Source organism: Strongylocentrotus purpuratus, unplaced genomic scaffold, assembly GCF_000002235.5.
Source record: "Strongylocentrotus purpuratus isolate Spur 01 unplaced genomic scaffold, Spur_5.0 spur5_scaffold_12, whole genome shotgun sequence".
Taxonomy (NCBI): Eukaryota; Metazoa; Echinodermata; class Echinoidea; order Camarodonta; family Strongylocentrotidae; genus Strongylocentrotus; species Strongylocentrotus purpuratus.
The window spans coordinates 19,591,368-19,619,111 of NW_022145597.1; the positions used below are offsets into that span (position 1 = coordinate 19,591,368).

General features: G+C 39.1%; 3 protein-coding genes across 3 annotated transcripts in view; 2 read left to right on the forward strand and 1 right to left on the reverse strand.

Annotated features, from left to right (window-relative positions):
• The window catches only part of LOC105436562 (cell wall protein DAN4-like), a 17,393-nt gene extending 8,884 nt beyond the window's left edge, over positions 1-8,509 (forward strand). Inside the window, exons 5-6 of the mRNA XM_030982032.1 lie at positions 4,290-4,460; positions 5,512-8,509. Of these exons, the coding sequence (XP_030837892.1) occupies positions 4,290-4,460; positions 5,512-5,669 (329 nt within the window). The 3' untranslated portion in view covers positions 5,670-8,509. The remainder of the gene's footprint in view (positions 1-4,289; positions 4,461-5,511) is intronic.
• Positions 7,965-18,767, reverse strand: LOC584287 (oxidoreductase ptaE). The gene is made up of 10 exons (XM_030981413.1): positions 18,371-18,767; positions 17,521-17,595; positions 15,795-16,084; positions 14,855-15,292; positions 14,121-14,589; positions 13,372-13,694; positions 11,802-11,946; positions 10,976-11,112; positions 10,476-10,557; positions 7,965-7,975 (listed from the first exon to the last, which is right to left on the reverse strand). Exons 2-10 carry the CDS (start codon positions 17,588-17,590, stop codon positions 7,965-7,967), a joined length of 1,965 nt encoding a protein of 654 aa, XP_030837273.1. The 5' UTR covers positions 17,591-17,595; positions 18,371-18,767.
• A 2,417-nt stretch (positions 18,768-21,184) lies between these two features.
• LOC115922677 (pseudouridine-5'-phosphatase-like) lies at positions 21,185-26,739 on the forward strand. Its single transcript, XM_030982033.1, has 4 exons — positions 21,185-21,309; positions 22,906-23,124; positions 23,679-23,917; positions 26,301-26,739. The coding sequence occupies exons 1-4, from the start codon at positions 21,237-21,239 to the stop codon at positions 26,484-26,486; spliced, it is 717 nt and encodes a 238-aa protein (XP_030837893.1). The 5' UTR covers positions 21,185-21,236; the 3' UTR covers positions 26,487-26,739.
• Positions 26,740-27,744: the final 1,005 nt, after the last annotated feature.

The following is a 27,744-nucleotide window of genomic DNA, read 5'->3' on the forward strand; positions in this document are numbered from 1 at the left end:
AGTTTGTAACTTAGATTTTTGCAGTGATGACGACAAGCTTATGAAGTGTGAAAGATGTGATGGTCCCACATGCATTAAATGTTTAGATATGGATACTGAAATGTACGAGGTACTTACAAGTAGAGTAGATGTCCATTGGTATTGTACAGCATGTGACAGACAAGCCATGTCTGCTATCAAAACAGATTGGGAGATAGAGGAGAAATGTGCAGCATATCTGGCTACGTTTAACAAAAAGTTTGATGACATGCAGAGCAATTTAGACCAGAAAGCAGACAAAACATCAATGGAAAAATTATCTGCTGATGTGATGGCTACACAGAAGGTAGTTGAAGGTGTAAATGCAGACATAGTCAAACTATCTGATAGGATCGAGTTGATGCATAAAGAACCTGAAGAGATTGAAAAAAGAAAGAAAAATATCCTAATCAAGGGATTACCTGAATGCAGGAAATCTATCGCAGACGATGCACGGCACCAAGATAAGGATATAGAGCTAGATGATACAGTGGACATGTCAAATGAAGAAATTTGTGACCAGCTCTTCAACAGTATGGATATCAATGTAACTCCAAAGTCTGTTCATAGATTAGGTAAAAAGAAGCTAGATGGAAAGCCACGCCCAATTAAGGTTGTACTTGAGAATGAAGAGGATAAGAAGCTTCTGTTGAGAGGTGGTCCTAAAGTAAGAAGAGTTAATCCTGAAGGGTTAGCTTTAACCCTTCCAAGGTCTTCATAAGTCCAGATATGACTATTCTACAGCGAGAAGAGGACTTCAAGTTGCGTGAGGAGCTACGTAGGAAAAGGATAAGTGACCCAAACTGGATAATAAGGGGGAAAAAGCTCTTCTTAAAGACTCAGGTACCACCTCGAGATCTTCCACCAGACAGAGTAGGAAGTTCAGGGGAAAGGAGTTAGTTAGTAAGAAGAAGGAATCTGCACCGCACCCAAGCACCGACAACACTTTTATTTTCGAAGGAGAACATGGAAGTACATGTACTACTCCCCAGGATGGATCGAACCGCATTTACTGCACAAGCACAAGCACATCTCAAATTCGAAAAGGAAAAGAATTCAATCCACTCAAGGTTGTACACATGAATGCTTTTAGCATCAAGAACAAATATGTTGAACTTCAAGATTTCTTATATGAAAATGACATTGACATCTGCGCCATAACAGAAACATGGTTAGATAATTCAGTGAGCAGTAATGAATTCACACCTGAGGACTATGTATGTTTTCGCCAAGACCGCAGCCTTGATTTTTACAATGAAGGTACCTACACAGAGGTTGGAAGAGGAGGGGCACTACTTCTTGTGAGAAGGAACTTAAATCCCACACCATATTCGAGAGGAGATACTGATGCGGAAGTGGTTTGGTGCACAGCGCATCCAAACCCAAAGACAGAATTATTGATTGGAGTAGTTTACAGGCCTGAGCGTGGTGGTGAACCGTACTTGGAGAAAGTCTGTAATTCAATTTCAAGAATCGACACAGACAATGTGATATTACTCGGAGACTTTAACTTTAGAGACATCGATTGGGATAAAGGAGAAGCGCATACTGCCCTTTCTCGGAAATTCCTTTCATGTATTGAGGAGAACATGCTGTTCCAGTTAGTGAAGGATCCAACTAGAGGTCAAAATATCCTCGACCTAGCTTTTACCGGAAACCTAGATATCGTTCACTCTGTAACTGTTGGAGACAAATTGGGATCTAGTGATCACAATAGTGTGCTATTGGAACTAAGGATACCTGTACCTCGTATTGCATTGACAGAACGCAAGATTTATTTGTACTCCAAGGGAGACTACTCGGCATTATCCAACGAAGTTAAATCTGTTGACTGGGTGAAGGAATTTGCATCTAGGAGTATGAACGAAAGATGGGAGTTACTCAAATCCAAGTATAGTGAATGGATTGACAAATACATTCCGATTAAAACTGTGAAGTCGGGTCAACGCCACAAACCTCCATGGATTAACTTCAGATCAGTCAGAAGAGCAAAGAAATCCAGGAGGGGAGCAGCTGTTCAAGCAAGGAAGACTGGACTTAACGCCCATAAGGAACAGTATCTTCAAAAGAAACTTCATACTGAGGAAGTAATACGCCAAGCCAAAGTAGACTATGAATCGTCTCTTATCAACCAGATTAAAACTGAACCAAAGAAGTTTTATAACTATGCGAGGCACTTCTCTAGATCTTCTGCTACAATTGAGGTTCTTGAACACGATGGAGTAAAGATAACAGATAACCAGAACAAAGCAGAGATTCTGAACGAGTTTTTTGCAAGTGTACTGAAACCTGAACCACTTGAACTTAATCTCAATCTACCTCTTCCCGAGATATCACATGACAACATTGTATATGACATTGAGATTTCCCCTTCCAGAGTTAGAGAAAAGCTTTCCAAGCTTCACATCAACAAGGCCTGTGGTCCTGATGGGATACATGTAAACGTGCTAAGGAATGTTCCTGATTTGGATGTACCTCTTGGTATTTTATTTGATCAATCTATCCAAACCGGACAGATACCCCAAGAATGGAAGGACGCAAATATCACTCCACTCTTCAAGAAGGGATCCAGGTTGTCTCCAAACAACTATAGACCAGTCTCCCTTACCAGTCAAGTGGTAAAGCTTCTTGAGAGAATTATCTACGACAAACTGATGGAACATGCAGTAGACAATGATATGATTTCATGTCACCAGCACGGCTTCCAGAAGAAGTGTTCATGTGTGACACAACTCTTAGAGTGTCTTTATGACTGGACGAAAGCATACGATGAAGCGAAAGGAATGGATGTCATATACCTTGATTTTCGAAAGGCATTCGATACCGTCCCCCATCGTCGACTGTTATACAAGCTTAAGCACAATGGTATCCGTGGACATATTCTCAATTGGATTGAGGGGTTCCTAACTGGACGCAGACAAAGAGTAGTGCTAAGGAACGGCACCTCAAGATGGAGGTCGGTGACAAGCGGCGTGCCGCAAGGGTCTATTCTCGGGCCGCTCCTCTTTCTAATCTTCGTAAATGACATTCCCGATATGGTTCTCACTACTGCTAAGATGTTTGCTGATGATACCAAGATTTACCGCCAAATAACATCGAAAGATGATTGTGACATACTACAGAGAGACTTAAATGCACTCGCTGCATGGTCTAAACTATGGCTACTTGAATTCAATGCTGAAAAATGTGTTGTCCTGCGCATCCGAGCAGCTATTAACTACAATTATTCTATCAATGGTGTTCATCTGCAGGAAGTGACAAACCAAAAGGACTTGGGAGTTATAATTAGCAATACCCTCACCCCTAACGAACATGTTGATGAACTAGTTAAAAAGGCTCGCTGTAAGATTGCAATGTTCCGACGCTGTTTCACTGCACTGGATGAAAGGAAAATCACCATTTTGTACCAATCCATAATTCGTCCAGCGCTGGAATATGCATCATCTGCTTGGAGCCCACTTACAAAGAAGAATATTGAGAAGTTAGAGAAGGTGCAGACCAAATGCCTACGTCTTGGTAACAAGGAAATTCCTATTGAGACATTGAAGGAGAGAAGAGCAAGAACAGACCTTATCAATTTGTACAAATACCTTAATGGCTATTACACAACTCCAGCACAAAGATTCTTCTCCCACCCAAATAAGGAATTAAGAGGGCATTCTAGAAAAGTGTTCCAAAGACGTTCCAGAACTCAACTGACTGGCCACTTTTATACTAACAGAGTGGTCCAACCTTGGAACAACCTACCAGAAAAAGTAGTGTCTGCACCTACAGTGGCGACTTTTAAAAGTCAACTGAGAGCCCTTCCCTTAGGAAAAGAGGGCTAATCTACCAAGTATACCAAGTATACCAAGTAGCTTAATTAATATCTTGGCCTTGAGAGGGAGCTATACAACATAAAGAGTTTATTATTTAAAATTGCATAACTTAAGACTCGATTTCAACCGCGACAACGATCACTGAATAATATGTTCATTTGAACCAAATTCATGACCTCGTACCGAAACTTTATAATAGCCTACCTTTAAGGCCACTCCTGCTGATTGACAACATCAGGGGGATGTTTCACAAAACATGTCATCAGTGACAAATGACAGTTTTTGTTATAAGCTACCAAAATCCTTGCTTCTGATTGGTTATCAGCAGATTTTTCACTGATTTTTATTGAAAAAAGGCTTTGTGAAATGGGTCCCTGCTATCTGGATGGTTTCATTCCCCATGAGAATCCATGTTTATGTGTCTTTAAATCATTTCTCTTCCAATATGTCCAGCGCTAGTAACATATGGTTTCGATGAGAAGGAGTTCCTCACTGTTCCGTTAGGTGACTTCTACAAGTGTGACTCCCTCAACGCTACCTTTGACTCGTTCGCAGTGAACCTGACCACGCCTACTTTCCAGCCGTTTGTCCAGCAAACCAAGGGAAAGGACAACTTGGGCAAAGGTAAGGAAAAAGTTCATTGTTCTTTGAGAAGGTTTCTGCCTCACTGAGTGTCTCTAGAAAATGTTAGAATTCGTAGTATGAACGATAATGAAAAGAAGAAGGAGGAGGAGAAGGATGATGATAAGAAGAAGAAGAAGTCCTTATAATAATGATAACAAAATAATAAGTGTTTCATATTTATACAACTGACCATAGCGCTTACAGTATTATTATTACCCCGGTTGCTGGATTCAAGTACTATTCCGCACATTAAAGTGCACATTCTCCACTCGGTGGGGAGCAATCTAGCTAGTCACCTTTTTGCGGGCACGCACATGCTAATCCAATCATATTTAACTTTGCATCCAATCAAGGGCCCTATTAGCACCTGGATGGAGAGGGGCAATAGGCCTGTCCTCACCAGACCAAAGTTGCAAAATAACCCACTATTTTCAGTCTCTGGATATATTCCTGAAGCTCGAAATTGTGTCTTCACCAGACCGATACGCTCATCACAAACTAGCTCGTACGGACGCAAATTGGCCCACTATTTGGGAAATAGCCGGTTTAAAAAAAAATTCTCTCCCAAATAGCCCGCTAATAGGTCAATTTTAGGTCAATAACTTTGTCAGCGACAAAGTTCCTTTAGGGCACTGTTCGGGGGTATACACCAACATCTTAAAGGTATTCACGTAAGCGGGTTATTTTGCAACTCTGGTCTGATGATGACAGGCCTATTTTGCAACTCTGGTCTGATGAGGACAGGCCTATTGTAGATAAAATGCCTTGCTCAAAGACATAAGTGCTGTAGCGGTATCAAACCCATGAACTTTGCATTACTAGTGATTAAACCACTGGACCATGACACATAGAAACTCTTCATACAGAGCTGTACCAGGGGCGTTCTGGTTAAACAGAGCTGTACTAGGGGCGGTATGGTTAAACAGAGCTGTATTAGGGGCGGTCTGGTTAAACAAAGCTGTAAGGGGGGCGGTCTGGTTAAACAGAGCTGTACTAGGGGCTGCCTGTTTAACAATTTTGCTTTTTGTCTTTTGTTCTGATACTTCACCAGAATGCCAATGTACGAACGGATCTTCAGTAAACCATACCAATATCATCATTGGAATCGTCATCGCGATCATCGTGCTTGCCGCCGCCGTCGGAGTGACGTACTACGTGGTGAAACGACGCGGAACGCCCTCCGACCCTCCTTATGCTAGGGTTAATTGAGAGACCAGAGGAGTCGCTCAAACTACTGGATGTTTTTTTAATATTATCCCCAAGCTTTGTACGATACAGTCAATCTGCTTTAAAGATAAAAGTGAGGTGTGGTTATCCGATTCTCCCCATCGCATGCGGCTTTCTCAATTCTAACACTTGCGCACTCTATTTTGTGACATACAAATCGGCCAATTTTCTGGGAAGGGTACTTTGGGGTTAATTGCCCCTGAACACCTTTGTTGACAATATTTTGATAGAAACGAAACGCAGCATTGACATTCTTTGAAACTAGTAATGAGGATGAAATCTTGTTTAAACTCTGTTGAAAAAATACCAATAATAAACACGTGCTATGGTAAACAACCTTAGAAATTCAAAAGAAAAAAACGCAAATCCCTTCAGTTGATATGAAAATCATTTTCAGAGTATATTGTTTACACCAACAAAATAGTACCACTAGTAAAACTGAAATGAAATAAAGAAGAGAGATATATTAGAGAATAGATATATTAGAGAATATGTTAAAAAGTCATTTCCTGAACTTTCATGTTACACCTTTTTTTCATTACATGTTGCTACTGCTATTGTAATTTTAATATTTTCATATCTGCTATATCTTTTTACAATGTATCCATTATATCTAGTATGATTTTAAAGGTATTTGCAATTCAGCAATTCAACAGTGATGTGTTTTTTTAATAAACCTTTTTGAATAAAATTATTAAAAACCATTAGAATGCTTGCTTATGCACATATTTGAAGTTTATGTTTCATGCATTGTTTACTCGGATTTTTGACATGGATTGTTATAAAGAAAACAGGTTTGTTATTGTTTTGTTTTTAATTGAAAAGTTTGATTGATAGTGCTTTATGAGACATTTACATTAAAAGAGAAATAATATTTTAACTTGCTTTTGTAGTTTCTTAATACTCTTTGCATGTGATTTGTCTGTATTTGTAAATATGTATGTTTGAAATCAATTTATCGTGACGTGAGAATAATTAAACTCAGTCTTTCTCATCTATTTTTCATAAATGTGAATATGAATTTCTGTCTTTTCTGAGTGGTACAATACCTGCTTGATGCCTCAACTATTTCTGAAGGTCTTTCATCTGAATACATTTCATTGCCTTGAAAGAAATCGTCTTGTATATAAGAATTTAGTGATTTTTGATAGGCCATTTCTATTCAACACTGGAAACGATAGAATTGGGATGACATTCTATTCAGAATTTCATAAATGCAAAGAATGCATAGCTACAGTGGGTATTGTCATCAAGAGTTTGGCCGACTTGGTTTCAGTTCCTCACAACATGTCATTAATGTAGTATTTTGTACTTTGCTTGCCTAACTAATCAGGATTCGCCACATTTTGCCCAGTTCGAATCAGGTTGGTAAATGATAGAATTAGGATGATATTCTATTCAGAATTTCATAAATGCAAAGAATGCATAGCTACAGTGGGTATTGTCATCAAGAGTTTGGCCGACTTGGTTTCAGTTCCTCACAACATGTCATTAATGTAGTATTTTGTATTTTGCTTGCCCAACTAATCAGGATTCGCCACATTGTGCCCAGTTCGAATCAGGTTGGTAAACCCTACTAATGAATTGCTCTGTTGCAGGCTTGCAGCCATTTATTCATCAAACATAGAATAATAACTTGATGGTGCAATGGATGAGAGAGCTTTCAAATATCCATATATAAATTGAAAAGGAATTGTGTTTATTTGGTGCTTTGAACATTATCATTTTAATTTCTCGTTTTTATATATATACAAAATTAAAAAGAATAAAAAAACATCAAAATTTTGATCTTCTCAAAGGTGAAGTTAAGAGGCATTTTGATCAAGAGAGGTTCATCTTTATAAAAAAAAAAACAACATAAGTGTGATAAATTTGACAAGAAATGGGGATTGTATTTGGATTATTTTATGCAATAAGCTTCACCTGTGCTTCTTCATATGTTGTATAACTTGAATATCTTTTCTGTGTAAAACCGTTGTATCAACATTGCAAATTGATATGAAACTAATAAAAGTTGTTTTGTTTTTCTCAGGACAAAAAAATATAGAAGAATAACAATTTTCCTGATATTTTGTTGCATGCCAAATGAAAAACGAGTTAGTGCAGTTATTTCCAATATACAGTACCCACCCCGTAGTAATAGTTCAGTACTAGTCCATACTCTTTATTTTAATTGTAGATTTTATTGTAGTTTTATGTTGTTGTTTGTTTGTTTCTTTTAAATTTCATTGATGGATTCTATGAACCTTGTGGAGTCATATGTGAGATGGGAAGCAATCAGACGAACACTTAAGATCATTCAATGAAAGAAAGAAATAACCTTTAGGTGTCAAAAATACCAATCTGGCATACAAATCTAAAAATGAAAAATTAAACTTTGTACGAATAAAAACCAGGAAAAATCTCTCGGTTAGTGGATTCCAATGAAGCTTGTCCTTAGCCGTGCATTCTTTTCTCCATTTAGTCAATAATGCGTTGTAAATAAGCTTCCTATTAGATCTAATTCTGATATATCTTTTTTTTTTCTTTTTAAAATATTTCCCCCCTCTTTTTAAATAATGTATGTTAGCAATAAAAAAAAAATAGAATCATGTAAACTGGTATGTGACTTTTTTCACAATTCCATTTATATCATTTAAGGAACTACAGCATAATCAGACGTATATGTTTGTGACACTTTTAATGAGGAAAGTTGAAGTAGATCAAATTTTGTTTGATATTTCCTTTTAACAGGTATGAAGTTAAAATATAACTTGTGTAATCGTTATTTCATGATATTGTATATGGACTGATCTGAATAAAGTTTAGGAAAGTTTTCAAAACTTGATCAATATATTATTCTTTGACTTCATTTTGTACTTACCTTTCGTCTTTGATTTTGCCTCTATTTTTTAACCTTTGTAACAAGTTATAGAACTGACAATGAAATCGACTAAACAAAGGACCAATTAATTCATGAATAACATTTCAAAATATACGCATAAAAATTATTTAATTACAAATTTGAAGTAATTCCCGACAGGTTTGATAACTTCATATACATTACCAATCTATAAATTAATTTAGATTCGTCTTATAATAATACATGTAGTTCTTAGAACATTTTGTTCTGATTCTCTCTCACTCTCTCTCTCTCTCTCTCTCCCCCCCACCCCCTCTCTCTCTCTCTTTCTCTCTCTCTCTCGGTCTCTCTCCCTCTCTCCCTCTCTCTCTTTACCCTTTCTCTCTCTCTCTCTCTCTCTCTCTCGCTCTCTCTCTCTCTCTCTTGTCCCCTAATCCCTCCATCTCCATTTGTTTTCGTCAGAAGACCAATCACATTATTACCCCTAGAATTCAGCCTAATAAATATATCAAAATATGCTCCGATGACCGTTGTCCAAACTCATTTCGACCTCTCCGGTCTGTAATCTCCTGTACTGTACACTATTTCTTCTTGATTTATGCTTTCTTTGTATATTTAGAAGGCAAAGGAAAGCTAGAAAGATAAAGAGAACGGTCGAAATGATGACGTAGGCTAAAAAGGTCGGCGTTTTGGCGGTCTGTATCTCGTTGACGAGTTTGCATTCGGGCACTGTGACGTCACTCCCCGATAAGTGTTCAGCTTGATCTAAGAGAGGGAGAAAGCAAGAGAGAGAGAGAGAGAGAGAGAGAGAGAGGGGGGGGTAGAGAGAGGGGGGGGGTAGAAAGAGGTAAGAGACAAAGAGAGAAAATAATATTTAAGGAAGAAAGATGTGGTTATTTACGCAAGAAGCCAACAATGTATTTTGAATTAACGAATTGACGTATTTTCATGAGTGATTCAATTGGTCGTAATTCTTTATATATTTATCGCGACAAGAAAATTTGAGGCGGGGGGGGGGGGGGTAAGAGGACACTTTTTTCTTTTTTCTTGGTCTCGAAATTTGAAAATTTGACATTTTGTTCCGTTGGGGGGGGGGGTAAGGTCACCTTTTTTAGGTCACCCATTGGCAAAAAAAAAAAAACTCAAAAGGGGGGGGGGGGGTTCACAAAAAACATACACAAAACATACACATAAAAAAAACTCAAGGGGGGAGTTTAACCCCAACCCCCTGCGTACGCGCCTGATTGGGTTGATCATATACGTATAGGCACATTTTTTCCGGGGTGGGTGGGCTAACGCCTCCTGCCACATTATCAATCTTCCACTTTCAAATTGGTGAGCGAGCAAAAGAGCTAGTACTTCGTAATGGTAGGAATACTGGCATTTCATCATAAAACATAAGCTAGATAGATTTAAATCTATTACACTATTTGGGCACCTCGCTGCCAGGATATGATTATTCTGGTACTTCCGTATCCTGAATTGTAGTTGTCAGGAAAACCCATTGTCCGCAGAAGTTAATTATCGGTTGCCGCGAAACCAACCAGGATGAGATTGTAAAAGATTTGTTTTTCTCTCTTTTCCTCTTCAGAGGGACTTATTATTCCATTTCAAAATACATATAGACTATTTACAAAACAGGAAAAACAAATTATGAATTAAATACAAGATCAACATAATTTCCTCACAGGATCATTATAACATTTCTATTAGTATTAATTTTTTAACTTCTTCATTATCTTTGTATTTTACAAGTTGTGCATAATTCATCAAGAAATTAAGTAAAGTAAATTTTCTGTTATTTATTTCATATCCAATCAATAACATTTTCATATCAATGTCAATTTTAAAGATGAATGAGATTGTAAAAGATGTTGGGATGCAGGACCTCTCTTCCTGATCCGATGGCCTATGAGATTGACTGAATAATAATGTTTGATGCTCACCTCTTACACATACAGGCATGGTGTTGGGTGGAGGAGGCAAGTCTCCATCATCGCCCACATGAAACACAACCGCCATCCCTAGCTGCACAAAATCAAAAATCAAACAAAAATAAAGACATTTACCCGAAACTGTTCATGATCACACTTTTAGAAATCTTCCAATGCGCTAAACGCGTTTTTGCTTCTTGTTTGTTAGTATTTTAAATTCAGATTCTTTTTTTCAATTTCAGATATTATAATGAATCACAGATTATATAGGTTTAGAAAACGCACTTTTTTGTTTCGATGAACTAAAATAACGTCAATAATCTAAGTTAATAAGTATAGTAAATTGACAAGTGTGAAGCAATAACATCGCCCACCATTTAGAAGAAACGCTAAAATACATTTAAACACCCCCCCCCCCGCCCCCCCCCCCACCCACCACCCACCACCCCCACCACACGTTTATCAATTTTCTTGATACGCCATAACAAATTACTGACAATAGAATTAATTACCTCCAGATGTACATCCATATGACAATGGAACAACCACCAGCCCGGGTTATCAGCTTTGAAACGTAGTATGGCAAAGCGCTGAGCCATCATTAATGTGTCTTTTCGTGGTGGGTGATCGAGGTTGCGTTTTATTTCACCTATGTATATTCGAAAAGGATGAGCACCAGTTATTAGAGACTGTGTCTTTAACTAATAGAAATTAGTCATATGCGACTGTATTTCAGATTCAAACAGAATAATGACGTATATCGTCGTTCTATACCTATCACGTTCGTTCTCCGAAATTTAGATTTCCTTTTGGATTATAGACATGGATAAACAATACTGAATTCTAAAAAAAATATTTAAATTCTATGTTTTCAGTGCAAATGCATTTTGAAAAGCGAGCACAAAGTCATGGAGTCTACCAAACGGAACCGAAGTCCGACTGGGGTTCCCCCCCCCCCCCCCACTCAGTGTTATTTAGGGTACGCATATGCATGTTCCCTCCTTTTGAAAACACCCCCTAAGTCCGATGTGTAAAACGGGCTTTTATGTATACGAGCCGGACTTTGGTGCGTGAAAAGTACCCCTTTACCTGACATTTTGGTAACACGCATGGTATCCCTCCGATCACGGAGTGTGGGGGGGGGGTGTGGCGGGCTGGGGTTTCATGGGCGCCCTTTGTTATTATGTTATCCATTATTTTCATCACACTCCTTCAGGGCTCCTTAACTGCGTACCCATATAGATATCACGGTCAAAAGTATGGGTATAGGGAATTGCTTTTCGTTTTTTGCGAATAATTGCCCCCTTTAAGTGGAGTAAATAATCTATGAGGAAATACCTCTCTCATCCATATCTTGTATCGTCTGTTGCGGGAGTTGCTCGCCGTTGTCGTAACTGATGACGTAGAAATGGTTACCATGGAGATGAAGTGGGTGTGGCTCAAATTCCTTCAAAGACTTTGTCACCAATATGAGCTCCACAACCTATAGGATTTATAGCAATAAAGTGTACAGTTGAAAACCATCAATACTGAGCCGTCTACTTTGTAGGCACAAACCGTTTCAGTTGTTGTGCGTAACATTGTGTCTGAACTAAGAGACTATGCTGAGTGTACACACTAGTACAGTGCACCCTCTATGCTCTGTACTTAAACCCCCTCTAAAGTGTTTGGAACCCCAAATTCGCCAACAATTTGATGGCAAAATTACATTTAAATTGTATCATAATGTGAAAGAAAATGTCATTTAAGACATCTTCTGCAACTATACCTCCCCCCCCCCCCCCCAAAAAAAAAAAAAAATTATAGACAAATATTGATTAAAAATATACAATTTGGGTTTTCCCTAGTACGCAGAAAACAGAAATTTTGTATTCTTTCATCAATGTTCGACTTCAAACACATTTGTTTTGAAAATCCTTGCAGAAGTATGTCTTAATTGACATCCTCTAACACATTATGATACAATGTAAGTGAAATTTTGCCATTTAATTTATTGTTGGGGCTCCCAACGATTTAGATGGGCTTTAAGCAACTTCTGGTCAGCCAGAGACCGATAGAGCTAGGCTCTACTCAAGACTTCATGGAATTGTTTTAAAGTGTCAAATTAGAGTCTGTGCCTGCAGACTAGCAGCCAGCATTGATTCGGTACTTTACAATCTACTCAAGATCGTAGTGGCGGCCATTAGACCGTGTGTCCACTATACGCAATATACAAGGATGTTAAAAACAAACAAAAAAACGAATTTAAACTATCCAATGATGTTCCTCATTTTTACTTGACGGGTACTGGCCTTGATGGACTTTAAACCCATTGCGCATGATGCGCCATTTACAGACGTAGGATTGCGTCAATGTTTGGTGCGGCCTTTGACGCGCCATATATTTTTATGTGAGGATGACGTACAGAACTCAATGCAAAATAAACGGTTCAGATATTACGTTGAGTTATTGTCGCATTAGCTAATTGCCTTCAAAGTTTATATTAGCGCATGTAATAGCGCAATCGAAATGATGCCTCGGTTACAACGGGCAAAAAGAAAACTGTAATGGATTGTGTCTGATATTGGTTATATAAATCCTGCATAATTATCATTAGGAGTTAGATTAGACTTATCGAAACAAACCTGTCATAGCAAGCTAATTAATAAGAATGAGATATGAAACACACAGGGGAAATAATTATAATCAAGAAACTGTGATTCGAACAATAAGGAAATTATAGTGAACAAATTGAGAGAGATTGAAAAATGGAGATAGGGATAAAAATTACTTACGGCTAGAACAACAGAGGGAGGGGATGGAGCTGTATAAGAACGGACGACGAGACAGAGACAGAGTGGATAACAAACAGAAAAGGAGACGGAATGTATGAAAATTATAGATTATAGCTGTCTTCGACTTGCCCGACCTGATTCAGTTTGACCGGGATCGTATGCGTACACTCGCAGTACTCCTCTTCACAGTCCCGCCCGTATTCCGTCATCATCGTCGACTTCGTGCACAGACTCCCGGCCTGGAGGTGACGATGATGAGTGAGCAACGGGACCGTCGGGAGGGCGAAACTGATGTTGTTCATCATGTGAGTCCTCTTTGCGGTGTACATGTGGCCGCCTTGCTCTACGGGGTAGTATGTACGGTGATGAAGATGGGGGGAGTTGCGATACACGCTGTCGACTTCGATGTAGTGGGTGACGTCGGGCTTAGGACGCACTATGTCGGGGTCGATGGGGCCTAGTAATGAAAGTGGTACACACTCTTAACGAAGTAGGCCTCTTATTGTGTAGGGTTATGTTTTATTTCCTTAAAGTCACGACAAGCTTGCGTCCAATAATCTAAGACTTTTCGAATGTTTGAAAATTATCAGGGCATATAGCCCCTCTCCCTCCCCCCCCCCCCCCCCCCCCCCCCCCCCCTCCTCCTCCTCTCCCCGTCTCGTATGCCGCTTTTGACCTTGTTTTGAAATAAAATAGTCGACAACATTTAAAAACACTTTTTACAGATGCCTGTTTTTTTAAATCTCAAAAAACAATTAATGAGGCACATTATTTTATTCTTAACTTAGGCCTATGGCAGACCTATATGCCAGATCGTTTTTTTAAAGGGGACAGGGGCTAATAAATATTATGCCCCTCCCCCTAAATCCATCACTGATCTTACCTGCGCCTCTGAGGTCGTAAACCTCAGGCCTTCCTGGTGTACTTTCAACTATAGGTACATTAAGAATAACACCATCTCCTTCCTTGGTAGCTGATGGGTTCATGCTGATGGCTGATGGCTTCATTTCCTGCAGGGCTCCTGTGTATCTCAATATCGCAACTTCTTCGATGCCTTCACATTCAGATCCATCCACCCCGCGCACTTGTATCGCGTAATTGCCGATCGGTTTATCGGCAGAAACCACAAAATCATACCGTTCGCCACCTGATACTACGACTCCGTCTACCGTTATGGCATCGATAGGTGAACCATCGGTACTTATTGTGAGTAGCTGGTGATTGGAGATCGATATTTCCATAGGACAATTAGTGACTGCTGTGTTGATTGTTCGAAAGCGATATCGTAATCCTTGTTTGACGGTGAATATTGAATCTGGGAGTTGTGCCTCTTTGCCGTTTCTTTCGAAAACCTAACAATTAAACAAAACAAAAATAATAGTGAAGTTTGAGATATTTGACATCGTAAAAGGGGTTACACAAATCACAGGTCATAATGGTATAAATTTAGTCTTAGGTTTGGTCTTCTTGCTATAGCAGACAACATAGGTCTATATAGAGCCTTCTGACGTTATAGACGTTATAGTTATTGTCTTGCTCTTGTTTACATTAAAACACTTTCTTCAGAGGGAGGGGGGGGGGGGGTAACAAGTATTGCCTTTATTATTTTGCAGTCACCTTTCTCTTTGTGCCACGCCCATTAATAAGAATAGCATCAGGACCTCCTGGCCCGTCAGCGTGTAGATCCTTCATCATGTGCTGCATGGAGAGCGTATCAGTCCAATCCGACATCATTATCACATGCTCGTGGTCATCGATGTCGTAGAGACTCGAGTGCACTTCGTCATCCTTCCTCTGCCGTACGACCACGGGACCGAACAACCCGTCTGCCCGCTGTAGACCAGAGTGCGAGTGCCACCATTGCGTACCCGGTGTGTCGGCAAGGAAATTATAGGTGAAGGTTTGGGGTCGGGGAATGGGGCATTGCGTGATCATTGATGTTCCGTCCATGTGAGGGCTAGTACGCTGATGTTGACCATGCCAGTGAATGGTCAAACCTTCCGAGTTGTCCAGGGCGTTACGGACGGTGACCCGAACTCGATCTCCCTGACACACCTGTAAAACAACAAGAAGTGAAGACCTAGCTATGATAGTGGTGAAAGTGTGGGTCAAGCCATTGCGGAGTACTGGCATCGTCTAGAGTATTACGGTATCTCCTGGTGGATGAAATGCCTAATGAACCAAGCAAACGAGAAGGGGATAAGGTGGAGGATGGGGTTCCTATACCATCTTCTTTTCCCTTTCCCTTCCCCCTCTCTCTTCTTTTTTTTTCTCTCGCTTTGTTGTTGTTGTTTGTTTAAGTTCCTTACTCTATGTTCTTCTCTCCCCCCTCTCTCTCTCTTTATCTCTCTTTCTTATATATATCTTAAATTTTCGTCATTCAACGAAGGGGAGCGTGCCTCATATTTTTGCCACTTTTGTTACTAAGTTCCCTGAAAGTGTTGAGCCCCACCGTTGAGCCAAAGTCTTTCTACCATTTATTCCTGATCTAATTTACCACATATTTTATTTTCATATAAAAGTCTGAAAATAACATCTTGATATCTTCAAACCATACCTGAATACTGGGCCCCGGTATCTGCCGATTAATCGCCAAGACTGGTCGCTGAACCCCATTTAGAGCTATACAATGAGGTCGCAAACAGTCACTCGTATTGAAGGGACAGTCATAGCAGGCCTTAGACATGGAATAATACCACTCTGCTACGAAGTGGAAGTCACAGGTTCTCGGCTCGGGAAATCTCGTACAATCCCGTAAACATGAAGTGGAATAATTATTGTAAGCTCCGTTCGACACATTTGATGTAGTAGAAGTAGACACAACGGAAGGGTAGAAGTGGAATAAATCTGGATGGGGATTAACAAAAGAATACGGAGAAAATATTTTGGAATGAAAATAATGTCATTATCGCTTTAACTTTTCATTGCATAATGAAGAGGACTTTAACAAATAAATTGGAATACGACCATGCATTCATCGTTCGACTCCGAAGTAGGAGCGTCACCACCTCCCCCTCCTCCTCCCCCCCCCCCTCCCTCCGCAAAACCCGATATGTACCGCAGGCTGTTGCTTTAAATTTCTGAAGTATATGCCTTTGTTATAAAGGCCTCAGAAAACTTCTACTTGACTTTCAACCAATCAGAATAGAGTATTATATACTTCATGAGTCGTGTTGCATGAGAATGTTGACACAGAATAATTTTGGGACTAACCCGGCCGTTAAAGAAATTGATGTTTATTTTGCTTTTTTCCTCTGCAATTACACAATTTCTTTCAAATTTCTTTATCAAGAGTTATTTATTTGTACTGCTTAACAATAAGGGAGTTTACAGATAGCACATGGTACAAATGACCCCAAATATACGCAGATCTTTTACACATGGAGAAGTTCCACTTTGAGCTTCTTAGAATAATAACTTCCAAAGTCCTAGATGTGCTTCATGAATACCTTTTGTTTGCCCTCTTGAAAAGAATACTTCCACATGCGTATCTTAGAATGTACCGAATGTCCCTTATAAGGGAGTTTACAGATAGCACATGGTACAAATGACCCCAAATATCCACAGATCTTTTACACAATGTCATGGAGAAGTTCCACTTTGAATAATAACTTCCAAAGTCCTAGATGTGCTTCATGAATACCTTTTGTTTGCCCTCTTGAAAAGAATACTTCCACCTGCGTATCTTGGAACGTATCGTTGGTGCGTAAATGAATAATGTTACATAACTTTCATGAGCGCATATCCAGTATTCATCTCTGTGGGTTTTACCATTTTGGTACAAATGACCTTCATCTGCATGCCTATGCGCAGATTGTATCTGTAAACTGGCTTATTGGTGTGAATTTGAATAGAAACTGTTTCAATGTTTTTTCTCACCATTACCAGAATTCAACCCTATCTTTAATGTCAGTAATCTCTATTAAAACACACAGACTCATATACAATTTTACAATCCAATGAAAATAATGTACAAACGGTATTTTTCCCCCACAAATATCAGTCCTGTGATCAGATGAACTACAACAAGAAGATTTATTTTGAACATCACAAAAGAAATTGCAATTGGGTGTTATTTCCGAAGAGCTGATATGAAAAGGAAATCAGATTATAAAGAGTACATGACAGTCTAAAAAACGATCACATTTTATTTGTTCGCATGTGTCACATTTATAATGAAACATCTGCCATTATATAAACACAGCATTTTTGTCTGGATTGAATGTTTTTTAAACAGGTTTAGTCTAACTTTACAGGCTGCAATTGAAAAGTCCTGTACTTACATAATACTTGTATACAGAAGAAAGCAATTCCGAATGATACCATAGAGGCCATAATGAATCGAGGGTTCATCACACCTGCAAAAGAAAAATCACATGCTTATTTACTGTCAACATTCATGTTGTATAACAGCGGCGTATAGCTACGGGGGGGGGGGGGGGCGGGGGCATGCACCCTTAATTCTCAATCGAAATAGGCAAACAAAGTAGGAAAGTGCAATCAAGCGAAAGGGGGGAGGGGTGAAAAATTGTGGAGAGGGAGGGAGAAAGGAAGATTTAAAAATGCTAGGACGACCTCCCACCCCCTGATCGAAAGCCTTGTTATTTGTATACCAGGTAAGAACGCACATTCCGTTGCCCCTTTATAATTATATGGGCCCACTCTACGCCACAGATCTAATAGACTGTGGGGTCATCTACTTTAATTGTCGTTAAATCTAAGAGAAAATAGAAATCGATTATGTTGCTTGCAAAACTAATATTTAAAAAAAAAAATCACCATTTTGATTACAATAATTGCAATTGCAGACTCTTAAGATTCCAAATAGAAATCAAAGATTATAACCCTTAGTTTTATCTCACTCACGATTTGCATTGATAAATTTATTCATGCTACAGTTCTTTTCCGCTAGCCTAAGCCCATGTGATAAATTAACATTTGGGCGTAATGACAAGTTCATATGTTGAGTTCGGCATCCATTTTTCTGATTACAATAGAACGAGCCCAATTTTCCATTGTGACAAAACTCCTGCTTTCCCAATTAGCGTGACAACATAGAATATCATCACGAAACTAATTCGATACGTATATATAATTATTAGGCATATTGAATGAAAATTTAAACGCACTCACCTTTCTTGTTATCGCTGAGTGAGAAGGTAAACGATTACTTCTGTCTCTTTTAATCACGATCCGGAAACAGAAGCAAGACATTCATATTAAACATGTTCACAAATGCTGCCTTCTCAACGAAATTTCTTTAATTACAGATGTCATTGATGTTTTGTATCAATGTCATTGAAACAATGGTGTACTATTACACAACTTCTTCGGTTTAGAAGTTTGTGCTAAGTAATCTCTTCATCTACCCGAGTCCATTGTTGTTTTATGATCTTTGAACGGTGCCTGACCCTTCAAAGATAACGAAGGTTTGCGGAGAAAGATTGGAATGCATTTGATCTATCTTTATTTTCGTGTACAAGCATCAACATTTCTCTTTGTCATGGGGCATAGATTTTGTTGACTAAGATGCATGTTAACCTATACCTTTTAGAGGTTATCGAATATTTTCATAATTTAAGATTTAAAAAAATGCAATATCGGCTTTTGTTATACTTTTATTTGTGCCATGAACCATAATAATAGTTTCCATGCATAGTGGTAAAATAAGATGGAGAAGAAGGAGCCGGGTGGTGTGGTGATGACCGTATTGTTATGATGAAGATCAAGTTTTATTTTAATAATAATAATAATAATAATAATGTAACTTATATCGCGCCAAATCCACTCTGTGGAGTGCTCAAGGTGCGTGTAAACAGGAAAAACGATCAAGACTTGAAAAGGAATGTTTTGAGATGAGTTTTGAAAGAATCAGAAGATAAACATTTTTTGATGTCTTCAGGAAGGCCATTCCATAATTTAGGACTAGAGTATATGCAAATGATCTTTCCCCCCACGTTTTGGTAATTTTGGGGGTCACAAGAAAATTGGAAGTGGATGAGCGTAGAGGTCTTGCAGGAGTGTAGTTTTGGATTAGAGAGATAAGGTATTGAGGAGCAGAGCCGTGAACGCAAGGAAAGGTAAGCAACAAAATTTTGAAAACAATGCGATCTTTTACTGCATGGAGCCAGTGTAGCGACTGCAAAACTGGGGAAATGTGGGTACGCTTGGTGGTCAGAAAAACAATACGAGCTGCAGCGTTTTGAAGCTTCTGGAGTTTGGACAGTAGATTCTGGGGTAGATTGATTAGGAGGGCATTGCCAAAATCAAGATTTTATTGTACACCTGTACAGAAAATAAAGAGGACATTCAAAATTATGTTACAAACTTCATACTTCTGAAGAAATATTCTTTTCAGCGGTACGTTTTTTGCGAGGGGGGGGGGGGGGGGGGGGTCGGCATGTATCCTTTTACCCGAATAACAACTTTTCATTTTCGATATTTTCGAGCGCGGAAAAACGTTGTCCCCTTTTTTTAAAGTAAAGAATTACAGAAATACGACATTTTTCTGGCACCTCATACCCGAATATATGAGACTACAATAAATTCATGGTTCGTCTTGATCTCGATATTCCGGGATACCTCATTGCCCAATTATGAAGGTAATTTAATGCTTGATTTTGAGGTGGTTGTTGCCCGAAAATATCGAAACTTAAAAATACCGGGGGGGGGGGGGGGCTTTCCAGCCCCCATGATAACCCCTCGCTTCGTAAGCCTATGCCAGTGGTCAGATAGTATAGATCCATTAGCCGATGAGTAAAGACTATGACGGACATGGTCAACTGGTCAGTGTTGACCTATACTGTCTTAACGAAAAGTGGAAATCCACTCTTTTAGGAGTCATTTTATATAATAGAGGAATTATTTCGATTTTGTTTTTGGTTGAATCCACTCCAAGTTTTGGTGGAACTAGTGATTTGAATTACTTTTTCACAGTTGAATTTCCAGTTTCCTTCTTCTTCTTCTTCTTTTTTTTTTGGGGGGGGGGGGGAGGGGGCTGCTCGGATTCGGGCTCCGGGCAAAATACCTTTGTGAAATTCAGGGAAAGACCGATAAATCTCCCCACCCCCCCCCCCCCAAAAAAAAAAAATAATACTTGTTCTGCATGTGGAATTCAACCCATCATCACCAGACCCGTCATTGACTATTGCACATTTCATCTGTTTATCATGTACATGTACAATCATCAACTAAGCTGTTATAGTAAGAAGTAATTTAATAAGACCGGTTTACTAAATATTCCAACTTTATGTATAGGCCTACTTTTAAAACCATGGTTGCATCTTGAAAGCTTGCCCGATATAGCACCAAGCAATGTATGCAGGCAGTATTGTGAGAATTGCACTTCATTTATCAATAACAGGTTAATGGAATAACTCAACACTAGCTAGGCCCCCAGGGGAAAACATGAATAAATTTGTATATATTAGTGACCCAGTCTATGGACGATGACTGTATGTCATGTTTAAGTTGCATGATGTTGACTCCTCGATACTCAAGAAAGAATAATGAAAATAAAGTACAATTATGGTGGTGCTGGTAGATGATTGATGTTTACTACTTTCTTGTATGTTTGTATATGTTTCAATCATTTATGTGGTAGGCTGGCCTATATACATTTAATCATCAGAATCACCACTACCCCTCCCCCCCCCCCCCCCCCCCCCTCTTCCCCAGTTCTTTCAGGGAAAACCCCCTCTCCTGTCGCGATAGTCTTACTTCAGTCGTTTTTTAGTAGTGATGGTAGCCAAAGGAGGTGAAGTTTAACATAACAATGATAATAAGCATTTATATAATTAATTGAAATAAAAACTCGATGTTAGGATATATTGTATTTACAAAAAAACACAACTATAGTACTGTAATTGCATCATGCAATTATGTTATTAATTTCTTATTCTGGAAGGAAACCTACATTTTAACATTGACAGATGATAAGCTTCGGCCACGCGTTGGGTTTAATCCTTTTTTTACCTACGATAATTCAGAGAACTTCAAGATGTCAACTGCTACTCCAGAACCTAAAGCTCAAATTACCCATGTCATCTTTGACATGGATGGATTGTTGATAGGTAAGAAATATACGACATTATCTTTGTATTATTAGGCCCAGAAATGTGCCTGGCATGATTATGAAGCCATGCAATATGCATGATCAGATGTAGACCGAATTTTCCGTCTCTTTCGTTCGTTAGCCTCTTATTGGGGTAGGGTCGGCTCTCTCTTTAGAGACGGAAGCCGTTTATACACATGTCCTTGCTAACGCCACGGCCAGTTCTGGTCGTAGCGTTTTGCCCCCAAAATCCCCCAAAATGTCATTTTACCTCGAGCATGTTATATTGTAAATTAGGCCTAGGCTATAATAAATCAGTTCCACTTACCAACTTGACTGAAATAATCAGTTTAATAGTCCCTTTTTAGGAAATTATGGGTCAAAATCGAAATCCATTTTGAAAATCTTTTTCAACATGGATTCCGATTTTGACCCATAATTTCCTAAAAAGGGACTATTAAACTGATTATTTCAGTCAAGTTGGTAAGTGGAACTGATTTATTATAGCCTAGGCCTAATTTACAATATAACATGCTCGAGGTAAAATGACATTTTGGGGGATTTTGGGGGCAAAACGCTACGACCAGAACTGGCCGTGGCGTTAGCAAGGACATGTGTATAAACGGCTTCCGTCTCTAAAGAGAGAGCCGACCCTACCCCAATAAGAGGCTAACGAACGAAAGAGACGGAAAATTCGGTCTAGATCAGATGATGATGATTTCCAGGCATGAATGAACACGGGCAATATGTAGCGGGTACAGCCATGACTGTGACGGGCTTCGGACGGGGACCTGAGAGGTGAATGCACGTATCCTCCGATCTCCCACGGGACCTGGCCTGGCGCACTTCAGCTTTAAGTTTATACTAGATGTAGACTAGATCGACTATATACTCTAGGTTCTGTTTCGGTGCTGTCATGATTTTTTTCTTGCGTAGAACAGCCAATTTAAGTTAGAAATATTACTACCATTTGTTTAATTTATCCAGGCAAAATTGATTGACACTTTGTCAGATTTGCTTTTTATGTCTGCTCAACTCAGGTACCTAACGCATGTGCTTGATGAAAGTCATGAAAGTCAGACGACGATCCAAATGTGCCACACCGCCTCCTACACTTCCGGCCCCCCCCCCCCCCACTCAGTGTTATTTAGGGTACGCATATGCTCGTACCCTCTTTTTGAAAGCACCCCCTATCTGAGGACTGCCAACACTTCCAAACCTCCCTTTCGCTGGCTTTTCGCGGACTTTTCCTGCCTTGGAGACCCCCCTAAATCAGGAAAAATGCTCAATGTACCCCCCTAAATTCAGAATAATTTCTCAGGAGTCCAAAGTGATGATAGAAAAAAAGAAAAACACCCCCTTTTTAAAGAAATCTCAGGGTGGAAAGTCAAATACACCCCTTTTTTTACAATTCTCGGGCCGGACTTTGTCGCACAAAAAATACCCCTTTACCGGACATTTTGGCAACACGCATGCGGTCATTCCGACCTTAGAGTGGGGGGGGGGGGGGGCCGGGCTACACTTATAATTAGGAGAAGTTTATTAGGATTTTTGAATCATGGTTTAAGCTAGCTCAAGATTACCATAAATGATTTGTTTTATTTGTTTCTTTCAGACACTGAGCGCTTGTATACGATTGTCTACGATAAAGTCTGTGGGAAGTATGGCAAGACTTTTACATGGGAGATCAAGCAAAAACTGATGGGAAGAAAGACGATGGAATCTGCTCAGATGATCATCGACATTCTTAAACTGCCAGTGAATGCAGAGCAGTGGGTACGAGAGATCAGTGATGAAATGACCATGATCATGCCTGATGCAAAACTTCTTCCTGGTAAGATCTTTTGTTTCAGTGGCATAGCTACAGTGGCATAGCTACAGTGGGCATGTGTGTCCCTCCCCTCTCACCCCTCCCCTCTCACCCCTCCCTCCCCCCATCCCATCCCCCCATCCCCTTCTCCCCTCCCCCACTTTGCCCCTTCAAATAATAGAGAACAAATAGAAAAAGAAGGAGCATGACAAAAAGGAGAGAAATTAAGGTAAAGAGAAAAAAGACAATAAGGGCCCCTCAAAAACTTTTCCCCTTTTCAGAATTAAGCCTTGTGAATTAGCATATCATTTTCTGAGTGAGTAAGGTGTCCCCTCAATCGCGCTTCACCACTGTTTTGTTTCATCAAATACAGTAGAAGCCAATATTTTTGTCTAAAAATATTTTTCACAGCTGACAAGGAAACAGACATTTTCACAACTTGTTTTTTATTCTCTACTTTTCATTCCATGTCTGTACGTTCATTGCAATGTTTATTGCAATTGCACATCATTTCAAAAATAAAAATAGATTGCATCATTGCATTCAAGATTTCAACCATTTCTTATTCTTCTATGCAGGTGCTGATAGATTTGTACGTCATTTACACAAGCATTCTATCCCTATCGCCGTTGCTACCGGTTCCTCTACGCCGGCATATGACCTGAAAACAACACATCACAAAGACTTCTTCAATCTGTTCCATCACATTGTATGCTCTGGTGATGACCTTGCCGTGCACCATGGGAAACCTGCTCCGGATATTTTTCAGGTTGCGTCCAGTAGATTCAAGGAGAATCCACCAGCATCACCCAGGAATGTAAGTTACAAGATTTCTTGACTTCTCATATTTTTGAAATGCATATTAAAGTTGAATTAATCTTAAATTCTGTTTAAGAGTCAAATTTTGTAATCTCAATGCGTAAGTACATGTATCTATCTCCAAAATCACCCTCAAATGTAAGTTACAAGATCTCTAGACTTGAAACATTTTTAGAATACATACAATAATCCGGCTTCAATAACTACCTGTATAGAAAGACCACCTGCCTATCTTTGGCCACTTGATAGACTACTATCAAGTATTTATATTTATACATGTAACACTGTATTAAAATTAATCTTTGTGAGTTTGTGTCATGACAGAAAATTGATTCACAAGCCTTCTTTAGGCATGATGCAGTGAACAGGCTCAAATAATCTGGCACATTTTTGTTTTCATTTTCATTTATTCATTACCAAAATTTCAGACTCATTGTATGACAAGAATTACATATTTGGTGAATGTATAGTTATTGGGTGGTATTCCGGTAGCGCGCACTAAGTTAGCGCATACTAAGTTAGTCCAGACTTTTATGGAGTGCCTGTTGCCAACTCATTTACCCTGTACAGATTATTTTGATCCTTCATTGAAAAGTGCCCAAAAAAAATGTTTTGCAAAGAAATGGGAAGAAAGAGATAATATGAGTATGATCTGAATTTCAACAAAGTCTTTGGTAGATTATCTTTGTCATGAATATTGAAGGAGGAAGATGAAACCAAGCATTCCATAGAAGTGTGAACTAAAATTCTTGTTTAGTCTGGACTTAGTCCCGGCTTAACTTATGTCATGCCAAAATATAGTGACGTAAGCATGGTGCGCATCACATATATTTTTTATTGTAATTCATAGATCATGAAGTCGAGGCCTTTGGTGCATGCCTTTTCAATTTGTACTGCCAATTGCTATTCATTTAAATGTGGAATAATTTTTTTTTTGCTAATTGGCATTATTATGAATGGGACATAATAGTATACATTAGAGCTAGTATAATTATTCTTGTTTATACCTCCGCCCACATAGGTGGTGCCGGAGGCATTATGTTTTTGAGTTGTCCGTTCGTCCGTCCGTCCGTCCGTCCGTCCGTCCTGCTTTCTCGTTATCGCAATATCTCAAGAACCACTTGAAATATGAACTTCAAACTTGATGACAGTATTTATCATAATAGGAAGAAAAATAAGTAGATTTTGGATTGATTTGATCAAAGGTCAAACGTCTTAGAGGTCAATTTCTGAAATTTAAGGTATTATCCTTGTTATCACAATATCTCATGAACCACTTGAGATATGAACTTTAAACATGGGGATAGTGTGTACCATCGTAGGAAGACCATCTGATTATATTTTGGAGTTAGTGGATCAGCTTTGATATTGCAATATCTTAAGAACAACTACAGGTATGAGCTTCAAACAATGGTATAAGTTGTGTCACCATAGAAAGAAGGCCTAAGTAGATTTAAGGGGAAGTTTAACAAAAGTCAAAGGTCATAGAGGTCATTTTTTTAAAGTAGAGGTAGAACCCTCGTTATCACAATATGTCAAGAACTTCTTGAGGTATGAGCTTCAAACATGGTGACAGTATTACTATAGGAAGATGATCCAATTAAATTTTGAGGCTAGTAAGTCAAGATCATAGTTGTCGGTTAGCATTTGACTATAGGCTTTTTGTTTTAATTGTGATATGTCACAAATAATTACCTACATGTACACTGATTTTGGGACAGAGGTATAAAGGAGACCTAGTTGCATTTGTCTTGTTCTATGTTACCCCACTCTTTAACAAAAATTCTGTTTCACCATTTCCTCTAACAAGGCTATATTTCTGCACCTTAAAGGCTGGTGCAGATATGACGGGGTAAACCACTTCCTAAAAAAGAAAACACTGCAGGTTTTTTTTAATGTGTAAATGGATTACAACTGCGTCCAACTGCGTACAACAAATGTCCAACACCTATTCACTTACCTCTGTGTTGTGAGATAGAAAATGTGACGCGTATCACACTTTATATCATCATAAAATACCTTCCACAGTTTACCGTTGCATATCTGAATGAGGCTTAAAGCCTGTCTGTTTTAGTTTGGCCAGGGGAATTAGACCTCCCTGCAATGTCACTGACAGGTGGTTATCTCATCAAATCAGCTCTCAATCAACATAAGAAAAAGGGCCTGGATCATGGGGGACCAATGCAGGCACCGATTAGGCATTGTTTGCTATATAGAGGGCGCAAGTAGCTATAAGTAAGTAGTGCAGTGGGGCTTTAATACATGTACATTCCCATGCACATAGAGAGCCCCACAGTGAAATAAACATAATTTATATGAATATAATCATGAATTCCTGTTAATAATCTATTTCAAATTCTTTTCTTTCTCTCGTTGTTCAGGTTCTCGTCTTGGAAGATGCTCCCAACGGCGTGTTATCAGGTAAAGCAGCGGACATGTGGGTCGTGATGATCCCCGATGAGAGGCTCATCGGCACTGATGATACCATCTCGGCTGATCAAGTACTCAAGAACATGGAAGATATTATACCGGAGGAGTGGGGTTTGCCCCCCTTCAATCAGAGCTGATGAAGAGTAGGTTTGCCCCCCTCCCCCCGCCTCCCTCTCCCCCTTCACATGGAGAAGCTGATGAAAGTGAACGGAAGAATTTATAACTGAGGAGTAGGGTTTGCGCCTTCAGAGAGAGAGAATTTGAAGATCTTTGTTCCTCTCATCCAGAGCTATTAATGAACTTTATGGTAAATTTTATACCAGGCTAGGGAGTTTTTCTCCAATTGCTGAGGGGGAATTTAATCTATAGATCAATAGATCAATGGCTCTTCCAATTTTTGTTTTGGCATTATTATCCCAAATGGTCTAAAGTATATATATGTAGTGAATACTAATGTTTAAATATGAAGGATATATGATTTATGGGTAAAAATGTGAATATGATTACCTTATTTGCATAAATTACCATAAATATGCAAATTAGTGAATTTTTCGAGAAAAAAAAATTGAATTACCATAGTAATCTATTCACTTGACATGCATGCACATTTTTGCGGCGATCGGCCAAGATCATTGGGAAGGGGCCTTAGAAGCCATCTCCTCCCCCCAGGAACTTTTTAGAGTGGGGGTAACATAGAACAAGAATAATGCATCTACTGTACGTCTCCTTTATACCGGAGGATAGGAATCCCCCCCCCCCTCCTTTTACTTCAGGTAATGAAGAGTATGGAAAATTTTATACAGGAGAAGTGGGGAGTTGCTGAAGAGTATTACAGAATTTATGAATTCATGGAATGGGTCCCCCCCCCTCCCCCACATAGTGAAATTGAGGAAGTATATGAAGGATTTTATACCAGATGAGATCAGTGGGTTTTGTATCCCATTTTTTTAGATTTGATGAAGTGTATTGACAATTCTGTACAACTGCTTTTGCCTGACGGATCCTCCATAGGTCGGAAGATGATACAAATTCATACCTCAGAATTATATTTTACTTTATGACGAGTACGACTATACCTCATACGACAGCAATACTTGATAGCTTCTGATACTATAGCGCTCATATTATGGCGCTAAAGGTGCTCCAAATACACCCCAGCTTTAGCTAGGCTACCAGTATCGTTTCTCTTGAAATGAAAGGATATGTTCCTTACCAGGTACGCATTGGGGGAAAGTGGCAAAAACAGATTGATATCTTACCAAATATATCAGTGTACCATGGGAGGGCACAAACCTACAAAGTCAGGGGAAAAAATACTTCGGGGGCTACTTTTCAAGCTTGCCTGCATGAAAATAACACTCTTTATTTTGTTTTGCATTGAACTCTATGTAATTT

Coding starts and splice junctions, on each gene's coding strand:
- LOC584287 (XM_030981413.1), bottom strand. CDS start 17,590: ATGAACCCTCGATTCATTATGGCCTCTATGGTATCATTCGGAATTGCT. Junction 15,293..15,794: donor TACCGGGGCCCAGTATTCAG/GTATGGTTTGAA, acceptor GTTGTTTTACAG/GTGTGTCAGGGAGATCGAGT. Junction 11,947..13,371: donor TCCCGGTCAAACTGAATCAG/GTCGGGCAAGTC, acceptor TAAATCCTATAG/GTTGTGGAGCTCATATTGGT.
- LOC115922677 (XM_030982033.1), top strand. CDS start 21,237: ATGTCAACTGCTACTCCAGAACCTAAAGCTCAAATTACCCATGTCATC. Junction 23,125..23,678: donor TGATGCAAAACTTCTTCCTG/GTAAGATCTTTT, acceptor TCTTCTATGCAG/GTGCTGATAGATTTGTACGT. Junction 23,918..26,300: donor CACCAGCATCACCCAGGAAT/GTAAGTTACAAG, acceptor CTCGTTGTTCAG/GTTCTCGTCTTGGAAGATGC.